General features: G+C 54.2%; 1 protein-coding gene across 1 annotated transcript in view; it reads left to right on the forward strand.

The window, feature by feature from the left end:
* The first annotated feature begins 5,042 nt into the window (after positions 1-5,042).
* The window catches only part of PTPRU (protein tyrosine phosphatase receptor type U), a 91,712-nt gene continuing 82,161 nt past the window's right edge, over positions 5,043-14,593 (forward strand). The window contains exon 1 of the mRNA XM_032247581.1: positions 5,043-5,159. Coding sequence (XP_032103472.1) covers positions 5,087-5,159 — 73 coding nt within the window. The 5' untranslated portion in view covers positions 5,043-5,086. The remainder of the gene's footprint in view (positions 5,160-14,593) is intronic.

A 14,593-nucleotide genomic window follows, 5' to 3' on the forward strand; every position in this document is an offset into this window, starting at 1 on the left:
ACAAGCCTGCGCCCCGCCCCGCCGCGTGACCACGCCCCCACGCTCCTTGTGAAGGGCGTTTCCTTCCTCCGCTGCCCACGTGGTGGCGCCTGACTAAACTGTTTGTGGGTCCCGGAGGGACCAGAGGGAGGTGCGGGGTTTGCGAGGCCGCCAAAGCGGCTCTCTCAACAGGAAGAGTCTGGGGCAGGTCCAAAGCTGTGTCTACAGCCTGCAGTTTGGTGTTTGATTGGGAGGAAATCATTTACTCTCCTGGCCTTAATTTACCCTTCACATAATTTATTGAGTGCTCACGGAGACAGGCTCTTTAAGGTATTATCTCACTTAATCTCCACTACCATGTAACGGCATAGGGAGGCAAAGCTTACTTCCCTACGCTGAGGAGAGCACACGAAAATTGCTATAGAGGCAGGAGTACGGGGCTTGGAGTTAGAAAACTTAGGTTCAAATCCTAGCCTTGCCACTTCTTAGCTTGGCTGCCTTGGGCAAGTGAAACTCTGAATTTGTTTTCTCATCGGTAAATGGGGATAATATGCCTCCTTCTAGATTGTTGTGAGGATTGATCAAATAATAGAGGAATGTTATTGTGGGCGGGAGAATGCATTGAAAAAAACACCATGTTCAGATATAAGGCAGGAATGACAAGAAGGTCCCCCCCACCAAATGCTCACAGTGTAGAAAGGGATTAAGTGAATCACTGGAAATGCTTGTAAAAAGGTGTAGCCCCATGAAGAATCTGGTCTTCTATTTGATGTAGGGAAGACGTGAACATTACTAAAACCCCAGATGAGCTCTGGCTCGTGTAGTCTGAAGAGAGGTGCTCTGGGATAGGGGTGGGAGCAGGGCTCTTGGAGGAGGTGCTGTTGGAGCCAGCCCTGTGATTCAAAGTCTCTGTGTGCATAAAAATAATCTGAGGTCCCATCTTAGACCTACTGAATTAGAATCTTGCCGATGGGGGTTCCAGGAATCTACATCCTTACAAGCTCCCAAGAATATTCTGATGCAGGTGTCCCAGGAAACAGGTTTTAAGATACTGAGCCAGGGCTTTGAAGGATAAGGAATAGTTCCTTTCTCTGGATTTTATTGACTTGAAGCTTGCCATCTCAGAGTCTTTCCCCTGGGGAAGAGAGCACAGCAAAGTGAGCTTTGACTTGGGCTAGACTCGAGCAAACCTGGCTTTGTGTCCTACCTCTGCCATTTTCCAGCTGTTTGATTTCGGACAAGTCACCAGGCCTCTCTGTGTCTTCATCTCCTTATTCTTAAAATGGGAGGAATGCCAGTTATGTGTTTCAAGATTGTCATGAGGGTCAAGTGAGATATTATTCACTTGAAGCATTTAGTACAATGCTTGGCACAAGGAAGCATCTGATAAATATTATCAGGGGGTTATTGTGATTAAATGAGAAATATCACACGTAAAACCCTCAGACTGGGGTCTGGCTCATAGTATGTGCTCAATAAATGTTTGTACTTGTTTTTATTATTAGATAAAGTTGGTGTCCCATGGTGGGGGAAAGGCTTGGCCCCACATTTATGTGCGAGCACACACATGATGACCAGTCCTGCTTACACTTTTCCCCAGCGACACATAGGCCTACTTGAGTGGGAAGTACAACATAACCCTCTGTTGTAAGACTCCCTAGGTAACATTGAGATGTCGACATTCTCTTCTTCACCAAATTGGCCCCTCTGAATTTTTGGGAAGCCCATTCAGGAAGCCCAAAATGCTCTTCCCTGCCTTGGAAACTCCAGGTTCAGATGTCACTTCTTTGATGTTTCACAACTCCCTAGGTCATCTGCTGCTACCTTTGTATTTTCCCTGGACCTGTGTTATGGCCTTTAGTACATCGTCTCTTATTTATTCCCCCTCCAGGCAAGAGTGGAGCCATGTTTGATTTATCTCCATGACAGCAGCACCCAATATGGGCCTGGCACAGTGTAGGTGTCATAAATATTCCATGAGTTGCAGGTAATTGAATTTCCTCATGGCCTGGAACTGTCTGTGGTGCCATCTCCTTTTCCGTAGATTTGGGCAGGTCACTCCAGGCCAGGACTTTCCTTTTTCCTTCTTCTCTCAAGGATTATCGAAGTTTGTGGTCTTTTTAAAGTAAAGCAGAATGTCCTCTTCTCATCTGTCCACCTGTTGCTTGTGTTCTCTTTCACCCTCCATTCTAGTCTCTGCCGTCTTCCCATGCATGAAGAGCAAAGGAATGTGGAATCAGTCAGATCTGGATGCAAGTCTGGGGACCACCCTCCCTTTACTAGCTGTGTGACCTTGGGCAAGTGTCCTATGCTCTCTGAACCTCAGTTTCCACACCTGTAAGATGGGATCAATGGTAAAACTCCTGTTATGAGGCTCCTGCAAGAGCCCTCTGCAAACAGCACCCTTGGTTGCTTCTTCTGTTCACTGGTTTTCTCTCCTTGAGTTTCCTTTTCTGGGTGGGCCTCGCTGACTCCTCTCTGCTCCAGCATCTACCTTAGTTTCTTCTCTAAGATTTCCCATTGGTTTATTCTTGCTTCTGTCTCCCTCTCCCTGTTTAATTCTCTGTGTCTAATTCTTGCCTGCTCTGTGTCTTTTGGTCCCTTTCCCAACTCAGCGTGGAGCTCATCAGTCCTCACAAGAGAGGAGACTAAGAGCCCAGGAACTCTCAGCTCAGCTCTACCTCCTCCAGCCCCAGGGCAGCTTCAAGGTGTGCCAGTCTCAGCGTGAAGCCAGCTGGGAGTGGAGGCAGGGCACAGGGAGGGCCTACATACTCCTTAAACTCATATGCTCAACTGCCCAGTGGTCAGACCCATCTGCCCATGACTTTCCGTACTTCAGCAGTTTATTCTCTATGCAACTGGTTGGGGCTATAAAAAAAGAAAAACCCAGAGATCAGAACTTATTACTATTTTTTTTTTTTTTGAGATGGAGTCTCACTCTGTTGCCCAGGCTAGAGCACAGTGGCGTGATCTTGGCTCACTGCAATCTCTGCCTCTCAGGTTCAAGAGTTCTACAGACCCTGCCAACTTGTCCAGCTATATCTGGTGTCCTTCTGCCCCCGGCTCACTCCATGCCAGCTGCCCTGGCGTCCTTGTAGCTGCTTGTACCCACCAGCCCCTCCTTTGCACAGGCTGTCCCCTCTGACTGCGGTGTTCCTCCCCACTGATTTGCATGAGGTTGGCTTCTTTTCATGCTTCTGGTCTCAGTTCAGATGTCACCATGACACTTCTTCAGCAAAGCCCTCTTGGACCACCTTATCTAAAGGAGATGCCCCTTCCCCAGCTTATCATTATGCTCCCTCATTTCCTTTAGTGGGCATATCTTAGATGGTAATGATATATTTATGTACATGTTTGCTGTTGAGCTTTCCCGCTAGAATGTAAGCTTCATGAAGGCTAGGAACATTTCCCTTTCATTCATTCATCCATTCAGTGTTTATTGAGCATGAATTACATGCTAGAGACTGGGTGCGGTGGCTCATGCCTGTAATCCCAGCACTTTGGGAGGCCGAGGCAGGTGGATCACCTGAGGTGAGGAGTTCGAGACTAGCCTGACCAACATGGTGAAACCCCATCTCTACTAAAAATACAAAGATTGGTCAGGCGTGGTGGTGTGTGCCTGTAGTCCCAGCTACTCGGGAGGCTGAGGCAGGAGAATCGCTTGAACCCAGGAGGTGGAGGCAGTTAACCAAGATCGTGCCACTACACTCTAACACTCTAGCCTGGAGAAAAAGCCAAAACCCAAAATCAAAAAAAAAAAAAAAAAAAAAAAAAAGAAAAGTAAGCTTCGTGAAGCCTAGGATCATTTCCCTTTCATTCATTTGTCCATTCAATATTTATCGAGCATCAATTACTTACCAGTGGCTGGATGAGGTGGCTCACACCTGTAATTCCAGGACTTTGGGAGGCTGAGGAGGGCGGATCACCTGAGGTCAGGAGTTTGAGACCAGTCTGGCCAACATGGTGAAAATACTAAAAATACAAAAATTAGCCAGGCGTGGTGGAGGGTGCCTGTAATCCCAGCTACTTGGGAGGCTGAGGCAGGAGAATTGTTTGAATTTGGGAGGCAGAGTTTGCAGTCAGCCAACACCACGCCATGGCACTCCAGCCTGGGCAACAAGAGTGAGTTGTTCAATAAATGAATAGATCCCAATAAATATTTGTTGAAGGAATAGGTGTCCGGATGGGAGGCAGGTCTCAGGCCCTATTCAATTCAAACCAAACAACCTTGTTTCAGATCTTGGTGCTGTTAAATACTGTTGCATAACAGTATTTATGCAATATAATTGTTGCAGACCTAATATATGATGATTAAATAAGTCCATGTGGGTAAAACACACAGAAGATACCTGGTCTTACATAGTAATGAGCAACGAGTTTGCAGATCATAGTGAAAGGCTTGTTCTGGGTAGAGACCCAAATATATTTAACCTGTGTAGCCAGAGGATAGAGTAGGACCAGGGAGGGTTAGTGAGGGAGGTAGACTTGCACGTCCTGAAAACAAAAAACTTTCTAAAAACAAGCGTTTCCAAAGCCCCAACAACCGCTCTTGACAGGTGATGACCACCGTGTTATTGGAGATATGTAGAACACGCATTGGAAGGCGCCAAGGTAGAAGGGATTCAGGCATCGGATGGGACAGAGCCCGGGTGTCCCTGGGTCACCGTCCCTGAGAGCGCTGTACGGGAGCTAGGCCTGGGCCATGAGCGTGCTCGCCTGGCAGTGTTGGTGCCTGGTCCGTGGAGAGGTACGTGGGCGTCCAGGCCCAGCCGCTGGGCCTCCTGGCGGGGAGGATGCGGTGAGCGGGGGAGGGGCGCGCCGGGGCCAGCGGGCGGCCGGACCCGCTGCAGCACCTGCCGCGGCCAGCAGGGAGCGCCGCGAGACCGCCGAACCCGCGACCGGGCCTGACGTCAGCGCCCCGCTTGCTCCGGCTCCCGCTCTGGACTCGGCGCCAGTCCCGCTCCGCGCCGCTCCGCTCCGGCTCCGGCTCCGGCTCCGGCTCGCCTCAGGCTCGGCTCGGGCTCCGGCGGCGGCGCCCAGCGCCGGGCCCCGGGACGGGCGGCGGCGCCCAGCGCCGGGCCCCGGGACGGGCGGCGGCGCTCCAACCATGGCCCGTGCCCAGGCGCTGGTGCTGGCGCTCACCTTCCAGCTCTGCGCGCCAGAGACCGAGACTCCGGCAGGTAAGCGCGCGGCGGCCGGACCGAGCCTGCCCCGCCGAGCCTCGGGGCCCGTGGCGTAGCTCGGAAGAAAGTGTGAATGTTGGGTGACCGGGCGTTAGGAGCGTGCTCCCTGTGTGCGTCCGAGCGTAGGATGGGCGGTTGTGTGCCCGGGGTGTTGGGTGACTGCGAATGTGTGTGTCGGTGAGTTCTGTGCGCAAGAAAAGGTGCGGTGTGTCTGCGAGTATGTTGGGGTGAATGTTGTGTGCATCGAGGCATTGGTGTGCGCTGTCTTGTGGGTCTGCCAGTGTGTAGTGTTTATGCGGCCAAGTGGGTTGAGTGTGCATCTGAGTTTGGTTGTGTTGCGGGAGTTGTATCTGCTAATGTGTTGCATTTTGCGTGCCGTGGCTGGAGCGCTGTATGTGTCTGAGAATGCGTTGTGTGTTTGTGTTATGCATGTGGCCGGGGGAGCTCTCTGGATCCCGCCCGAGTGTGGATCCGGGAACGCGTGTGTGGCGTGTGTGCTTGTGAGATCCGTGGACATGTGTGAAGGCGTGGGAACGGGTCCGGAACGTGTGTGTCCGTGCGCAGTGTACGTGTGGAGAGTGTCTGGGGTTTGGGCGTGTGCCGCCGGGGGCCGCGTGGGTCCGAGTGAATGCCAAGTGTGCCAGGAATGCGTGTGTGGGAGCGAGTCTGGAGCGGATGTGAGTGTGAGCCAGTGTGTCCGTGTGTGCTGGCTGCGCGTCCAGGAATGTTGCGAGTGTGGAGCGCGCCTGGGCCGCGGCTGCGACTGTGCCCGGGGCCCGGGGCCCGGGGCCGCCCGAGGGGGCGGTGGCAGGACGTGTGTGCGCGCGTGTGCGTGTGCGCGTGTGTGGCGCGCTGGGCCGGAACAAGTTGTCGCGGCGGCGCCCCCTGGGCTGCCCGGGTCCGGCCGCGCCCGAGGCTCGGGGGAGGACCGGGCCCCGCGGCCGCCGCCTCGGGCATGTCGGACTGTTTGTTGTTTCGCAAGTTCCGCGCGGCGCTGGCGGGCGGCTGATCCGAGGCGGCGCCGTGACTGCGGGGCGCCGGGGCTGGCGGGGGCCCCGCGAGGGGCCGGCGGGCGGGGAGGGCCGGGCCGCCCGGCGCTCCTGCGGTGGTCGGGCCGCTGCTGCGCCCCGGGCGGCCGGGCGGGGGCTCTCCGCGGGCGGGGCTGCGACGTCGGGGCGCGGGCAGGGCCTGGCTCGCCGCGGAGGGACAGCGCCCCCTCCCGTGGCGTGCAGGACGCGCGGGAGACGCCGGGGCCTCCCGGGACACTCCCTCGGTGGAGCCCGCAACTTTGTGCGGCCACCCGGCCGGCCCGGACCGCCAGGTGTGTGCGTGAGTGTGAGTGTGGGTGTGAGCGTGTGGCTCCGCGCTTGCCTGCTGTGTGGTCCCGTTCTCCGGGTGTGTTTCGGGGTCTGGTGTCTTTTGGTGTGCGTGCGCGTGTGTGTTCGCGCAGCTGCATGTGTGTATACAGAGCTTGTGTTTGTGTGTCCTTGCGTGTGTCGGAGTGTGGACGGTGTGTCGGGTGTGTGTGCTCGTGTCCCACATCCCACCCTGAGGCCTGGGATCCCAGACCGCGGCCACTTCCCGCGGAGTTTCAGGGCCCTGCTCCCGGTGACCTCCCCCGCCCCGGGCCACCAGCGGGGCTGCTCCGCGGGCTCCGGGTATCCAGGAGACGCCCGGGGCGGGGTCTGAGCTGAGACACATGCCAGAGCGGAGCCGCCGTCTCTCTCGGTCGCCAGGACCAGACAACTGACCTCCCCGGGATCGCGTTCGTGGCCCTGCTGCTGGCTCTGAAGTCTCAGGCCAGAACTCCCCTGGCTCCCGCGTTCGCGCCGGCTGCTGGCCAGCTCTTGAACCTCGCCCTGCAGCTCCGGGGCCAGGGGACACAGCTTCACCTTTGACCTTCCGGTGCCCGAAAGGATGCCCAAGGCGACCTCCCTCACCCTCCTCCCAACTTCTTCCCCAGGTCCTGCAGCAACTTTGCCTCCCCCTGAGATCAAACTCACCCGGTACTCCCCACTCCCACACCTACCACCATCACTTTGATTTCGAGAACACTCACATGCCCCAAGTCCTGCCAGCAGGAGGACTGTCAGGAACTGAAGTTTGGGAGTGAGGCCTAGGGCAGGTTACTCCTATTCTTGATGCCTCAGTTTCCTCTTCTGCCTCATAGCCATCATAATAATGGTGTATGGCACTTTTGGTGGATACCAAGTACCTTGTAAAGTAAGGCTCTGTCTGTGAGTGCCAGGAAACAAAAAATGGATTTGAGAGTTGTTACAAAGCCCAGAGGCTGTGATTTAAAGCTGGGGGCCGGGCTCAACACCTGTAATCCCAGCACTTTGGGACACCAAGGCGGGCGGATCATGAGGTCAGGAGTTCCAGACTAGCCTGGCCAACATGGGGAAACCCCTTTTCTACTAAAAATACAAAAACTATCTGGGCGTGGTGGCGCGTGCCTTAATCCCAGCTACTCAGGAGGCTGAGGCAGGAGAATTGCTTGAACCCGGGAGACAGAGGTTGCAGTGAGCCGAGATTGTGCCATTGTTCTCCAGCCTGGGTGACAGGGAGAGACTCCATCTCAATAAATAAATAAATAAAGCTGGGGGAGCCAGGTTCAAGTTCCGCCTCTGCCACTTGCTGTCCATGTGACCTTGGGCAAATCACTTCTAAAGTTCCTGGCCCCCTTTGTTACTCTTAGAGAGGAGCTCAGAAGCCGGAGTAGAATAGTTGTGTTAGCCCATTGTCCCCAGTCTAGATAGAGTCAGCCCAACTCCCTGAATGCCTCCTGAGCTTCTGGGTGGTATGGTGTGTGACGTCTTCTCAGCCTTGCAAACCTGGTAGTTATTTATTCTGCTGTGTTCTTGCTCATTTTGTCCTTTTGGTCACTGGAGTTGTGGATGGCAGGAATGAGGGAGCGGCTGCCCAGTGGTTTCAGGTTGGGCAATAAAGGCTTGTCTGGGCATCGCTCCCTTTTCCCTGGGGCTGGGGGAGGGGAGTCAGCAGGAAGTAGTGACAGTGGCCCGGGTGGGGATGCTGAGCTCCTAGACAGCCTGCTGCCCAGCTCTGGTGTCAGAAAAAACCCAGGGCATTGGCCAGGTGCAGTGGCTCATGCCTGTAATCCCAGCACTTTGGGAGGCTGAAGCAGGTGGATTACGAGATCAGGAGTTAGAGACCAGCCTGGCCAATATGGTGAAACCCTGTCTCTACTAAAAATACAAAAATTAGGCAGGTATGGTGGTGGGCGTGTGTAATCCCAGCTACTCGGGAGGCTGAGGCAGGAGAATCGCTTGAACCCTGGAGGCAGAGGTTGCAGTGAGCCATGATTGTGCCACTGCACTCTAGCCTGAGCAACAGAGCGAGATTCTGTCTCTAAAAAACAAAACAAAACAAAAAACCCCAAAAAACCCAGGGCAAGCATTGTGCTTGATGGAGACAGGCCACCATCCTTCCATGATTTTCATCAGCTAAGCTGGGCACGTGGGGTGGCCTTTCCATGCAGGCCTGGGCTGGCCCTTCCCCATCCCTGGTAGCTGACAGGGCCCACCCAGTCCCTAGTCTCAGCCTTTTGTGATGGCCCCTGTCCAGAGTTGCAGGGGGTGCATTGTGTCCCCTTCCTCCCTCTCCTCTCTTTTGTCTTCCTAGTCATCCTCCTGCATCCTGAAACATCCTGCCTGCTCTCTCAGAGGCTCTTGGCTCTGTCTCCTCCTGTCCATTCTCAGCTATCTTTCTCCTGCAGGCAGGTCTTCCCTCCTTCCCTCAAGGTGCCAGGGATCTTCCTAAAGCACATGTTTTAACTCAAAGTGTTTAAAAGCCTTTGAAGGCTCCTTATTGCCTTCAGGGTAAGTCTTTATCCCGTGGCCCTGTTGCTTGCTCTTGCTCCTGCCTGCCTGTCCAGCCGCATCTTGTTTTGTGTCACTTTCTCTTGCAGCCTATGATCTGGCCAGCCTGACCTTCTTACCAAAGCCCTAAATGCCCATGGCCTGCCATCTCCTGTCTGGGCCTTTGGGCAAGCTATGCTTTCTCTGCAGAACTTTCTAACTCCAGCTCTTTGCTGGTGAGCTCCTGCAACCTGATTGGCTCGCAGCTCTAAGCATCACCCACTCCCTAAAGCCTTCCTTGGTAATTCCCTGTCCTAGCCTAGGAAGTAGGGAGTGGGGGCCGATTGGATTTTTACACAGCATTATAATTATTGTAATTACAGTTTATTAGTGCTGTCTCCCTTACCAGACTGAAAGCCGAGGACAGAGACTGAGTTTTTAGTTCACCTCTGAATCCTTAGTGCCACATACAAGGCCTGGCCCACGGGGTCTGAATAAATATATGTGGCATGAAAGAATGAAGTTTAGGGGATCAAGTTCAGAGGTGGAGATGCCAGATGGGGGCGCACTGATTCCACTGAAGGTAGAGATTGAAGAACTAGGCTTTCCCTCCAGGAATCTGGAAAATTCTGCTGGGGGATGGTGTTATGTTGTGAAAAGCCCATGTTGAGAGTGTCATCTGGGAGCTTTGAGCTGGGGAGGTTAAGCCCCTGGCAAGGGAAGAAGGGAGCGGGCCTCCTGCCTGCCAGCCCCTCCCCCAGCCTCTGGCCCCACCCCTGGCAGCTGGCAGGGCCTATCCAGCCCCCAGTTTCAGCCTTTTGTGATGGGGCCTGGCAGTTGGTGAGGCATTGAGTCTCAACGATCTATGTGAGTGGCTGGGGGGGGAGGGGAGAGGGAACCAGGAGGGCCCTGTATTAGGAGGGGGAGGGAAGCTTCTTGGCAGACCCTCCCTCAGTCCTCAGTCCTAGATCTTGGGGTGGGCAAGTGGGGTCACAGCCTCTGTTCTGACTGCTTATGCGCTGGAGGGAAAGGAGGAGAACTGTGGCCCGTGATGGCCTTTGCAGATGGCGTTGGGGGAGGCTGGCTGAGGTATATGCAGATGTGACCCCAGCATCTGGGCAGAGTGGGGGGTGTATAGGGATTAGGGGCATGGACACATGTGTGACCTGTTAGGGTGTCTAGCCGTCTGAGTATTGTGGTGGAGCAGGATCTGAGTTTGGAGTGGGGAGATGACCAGCTGGTTTGACCACTGGGGAGCCTGGTGCTGAGGGTGTCTGGCTGTCCAAGTATCACATTCCTGGGGTTGGGTGCAGAGCTATTTGGATGGGTGGTGTCTTGGTATCTAGGTGTGGATGTCCCAGTACCAGCATGTGGGAGGATCAGGGTGTGCAGACAGAGGCTATCCCAGCATCCCTGGGTCTGGAGGTGGGCATATCCACGTGTCTGGGAGTTCTCAGGTTAGTGGGTGTTCAAGTGGGGAGTGTCTCCATGTTGTGTCCAGGTATGTGGCTGGCCAGGTGCCTGGGTGGCTGGTCATAGGGGCCCCCAAATGTCTGGGTAACTGAGGGTGGGGTATCTGTGTGTGCAGCAACAGGGACCCAGTCATTGAATACACGTGTTGCTGAGTCTGGGTATGAGGTGCCATCTTTTTTTTTCTTTCTTTCTTTTTGAGATGGAGTCTCCCTCTGTCACCCAGGCTGGAATGCAATGGCAGGATCTCAGCTCACTGCAACCTCTGCATCCTGGGTGCAAGCAATTCTTCTGCCTCATTCTCCCGAGTAGCTGGGATTACAGGCGTGTGCCACCATGCCTAGCTAACTTTCGTAGCTTTAGTGGAGATGAGGTTTCACCATATTGTCCAGGCTGGTCTTGAACTCCTGGCCTCAGGTAATCCACCTGCCTCCGCCCCCCAAAGTGCTGAGATTACAGCCCAAGCCACTGTGCCCGGTCTCATGTGTCTATTTGTATGTTTAGGTGGAGGTGTCCTTGTGTCCTGTGGGGGTGTCCGTGTATCCAGGATGTGTCCACCAGGGGTGTGGATGTGTTGGGTGGGAATGTACCCAACTCAACCTCTGTCAGCCCCTTCCCTGGGACATGCCTCCTGATCGCTCTTCCAACTCCAAAGCCAGAAGCCTTGGAAGGCTGAAGCCCTGATAGTTCTGTTTTTCTGTGGTCAGCCTAGAGCTGCATTATCTAATAGAAGTTTCTGTGGTGATGGAAATTGTTCTCTACCTGCATTCTCCAATACAGTGGCTACTGAGTCACATATTGCTATTACATTTATTTTTTTATTTTTGAGAGATGGAGTCTCTGTTGCTAGGCTGGAGTGCAGTGGTGTGATCTGGGCTCACTGCAACCTCCATCTGCTGGGTTCAAGTGATTCTCGTGCCTCAGCCTCCGGTGTAGCTGGGATTACAGGCATACTCCACCACACCCAGCTAATTTTTGTATTTTTATTAGAGATGGGGCTTCACCATGTTGGCCAGGATGGTCTCAATCTCCTGACCTCGTGATCTGCCCGCCTCGGCCTCCCAAAGTGCTGGGATTACAGGAGTGAGCCACCGTGCCTGGCCAGCTGTTACATTTAAATTAATTAAGATAAAAATTCCGTCCCTCAGTTGAGCTAGTCAGATTTCAAGTCCTCAAGAGTCACGTGTTGCTAGTGGCTACCATTGTACTGGTCATTGCAGGCCGAGAACATTTCCATCCTCTCAGAAAGTTCTATGGGCCGGGCGCGGTGGCTCACGCCTGTAATCCCAGCACTTTGGGAGGCCGAGGTGGGTGGATCACGAGGTCAAGAGATCGAGACCATCCTGGTCAGCATGGTGAAACCCCGTCTCTACTAAAAATACAAAAATTCAGCTGGGCATGGTGGCATGTGCCTGTAATCCCAGCTACTCGGGAGGCTGAGGCAGGAGAATTGCCTGAACCCAGGAGGCGGAGGTTGCGGTGAGCCGAGATCGCGCCATTGCACTCCAGCCTGGGTAACAAGAGCGAAACTCCGTCTCAAAAAAAAAAAAAAAAAAAGAAAGTTCTATGGACAGCGCTGGTCTGGAGGCATGAGGCGGCTGGCAGCACCTTCCCTGAGGCCTGGGCATCTCTGGGAGGGGAACTGGCCTGGATGAACCGTGACTCAGTGGCTGTGGAAAAAGGTTTTGTTCAATCCAGGCCCCTTCTCTGCAGCCTCATTAGTTCTTGCCCGGACTCTTGCGTTAGCCTTCTTGGCTTCTATTCTTCCTGCCTTCAGGCTCTTGGTTTCTCATGCTGTGACTGCACCTCTGGCTGGAATAAGCTTCTAAGGCAGACATAGGATGCTGCCACACCTTTGTCCCAAGCAGAAGGCTCCCCAGAACTTAGGGTACAAAACCCAAACCCTAACATAGCAGATGAGGCCCTGCACGACCAGCCCTTTCTTTCTGCAGCAGTTTTGCACAATGCCTTTCTTCACTGACCCACTCCTGCCTATCCACCGTCTGCTCTAAATCACCAGGCAAATGGCTGATCCTGGAGCCTGCCCTGCCAGTTCACACCTCTCTACCTTTGCACATGCTGTGGGGCTGGGGGATCTACCTTCTTGTTCAGCCTTCACAGTTCAGTTCCTTTGTCACTGATGCAGCAAAGCCTTCCCAGCCCTCTCCTGATGCAGTTGGTCAGATTTCTCCTGTAGTGCACATCTCACAATGCACTGCTGTTTTCTGTCTCCTTTTCCCACTAGGCTGGGAGCCCCTGGGGGCTGAGCTGTGTCTTTGTCGTCTGTGGTCCCCAGGGCCTGTACATGGCAGATGCCCACTAAGTGGCTGAATCTTGATGCTTCTGGGTGCACAGGGAAGGCTTGGAGGGGTGAAGGCAGGAGCTGGGACTCTGCAGCACAGTCATGGTGGGCTGGTTATGCCTCCTCATCTGGCTGTGGGTGGGGGCTGCCATTGCCTGCAGAATGACTGTGAGAGGACCCCTGACGAGGACAGCTCAGAAGATGCTGCTTCCAGATGACGCAGAAGGTCTTGCAGATTCCCAGGGTACAAACCACAGGACCTTGTGATGACTCAGAAGGGACCGGGGGAAAGGGGGCTTGGAGGGCTGCTGAGGTTTGGAAGTTTGAGGGCAGAAGCTGGGTGCTGGGCAGTTGTGGTGATGAGGATATTTGGCAGGGCAAGACTAAAGCTGGGGCTGGGGGACATCTGGGGGATAGAAGATCGCTGGTGGGAAAGATATATCTGGGGGATGGGACAGCTAAGAGTGCAGGGACAGGTGGTATTGGGGCAACAGCTGAGGGTTGGGGGGCAGGTGGGTGATGGACAGAACAAGGAGACATGGGACAGCTGGAGATAAGAGGTGACAAGTGGGAGGAATCAGAAACCTATCTGGATAGGTCAGGCAAGCCTCAGCTGAGAGAGTGTGGAGTGCATTGCTCAGAATCTGTATGTATGTGTGTTTACAGGAGTGTACATGTGGACTTGGGGGTGTGCATTGTGTCAGTATATGTTTGTCTAGTGCGTGGTGGTTAAGAGCATGAGTTCAGGGCCCAGACCATCTGGGTTCTGATCCTGGGCCCACCGCTTCTAGCTGTGTGATACTTTGGCAAGTTACTGACCTCTCTGGGCCCTTAGTATTCTCATTTGTGAAATGCGGATAATAGAACACATTGCATGGGTTGGTCATGAGGATGTGTTTTATGGTTATGATTCTGTAGGTTAGAACAGGTCCTGCACATAGTAAGCGCTGTCTAAGTGCTCACTCGCTGTTATGATGTGTGTATGTGCATGTGTGCGGGAGTCCCATGTGCTCGGAAAAGTTTGTTCTTGGCTTCCGATGAAGTCCAGGCCTGAGAGGGAGTAATAGTGGTGGGGATGGGGGGAGGTGGGTAGGGAGTCACTAGCTAGGTTGACTGAGTCTGGCTCTTCTCGGACTCCTAACCACTTGTTCATTCTGTTTCCTGTCCCCGCTGTCCCAGGGCCTAATCCAATAGGTCTTTCTCTCTCTCTCTCTCCTCTGTCCTGCCCTGGGCTAGGGGCCAGGGGCTGTACTTTAATTGTCTGAAAGCTTTACCAGCAGAATTTGAATTCATTGTTTGCCTGCCAGCATGCTGGGGCCCTGCTCAGTTATAAATACCTGGACAATGTGCTCAATTCTAGATGGCCTGTCCTATCGGTGGCAGTGGCTTCATCCTGTGCCCTTGGAGAGTCACTGGGGTGGAAGATGTTGGAGGGAGGGGGACAAGCCAGATGGGGTGAGCCAGGCAGAGCTGTAGGCAGAGGGCTTTCCAGGGGCCTGAGCTCCCCTCTCCTCCAGTGCATCACAGGGAGGCATCGTGACCCTCCCAGCAACACTGTTGCAGTGTGCCAGGCCCTGGACTGTTCTGGATGTGTGCTCTCTGGGGTTCCTGGGTCCAGCCTCCTGGCGCTGCACTGTGTCTCAGCCTTCTACCTCACTGGGATTGCTGCATTGCATTGAGGGTGTGGGTTCTCCTGAGTTTCTGCATGCTCTGCCTCTGCATTGTCCCACGGACCATGTCTCCATTCTGGAGTGGTCCTGCCGCATGTTTGTCTTTGCTGCTCTCTTGTATACTGTGTCACTCTGCTGGATGTCAGTGTTGCCTTGAGAAGGTGGATTCTT

Source organism: Sapajus apella, unplaced genomic scaffold, assembly GCF_009761245.1.
Source record: "Sapajus apella isolate SASKATOON/1434 unplaced genomic scaffold, GSC_monkey_1.0 scaffold62, whole genome shotgun sequence".
Lineage (NCBI taxonomy): Eukaryota > Metazoa > Chordata > Mammalia > Primates > Cebidae > Sapajus > Sapajus apella.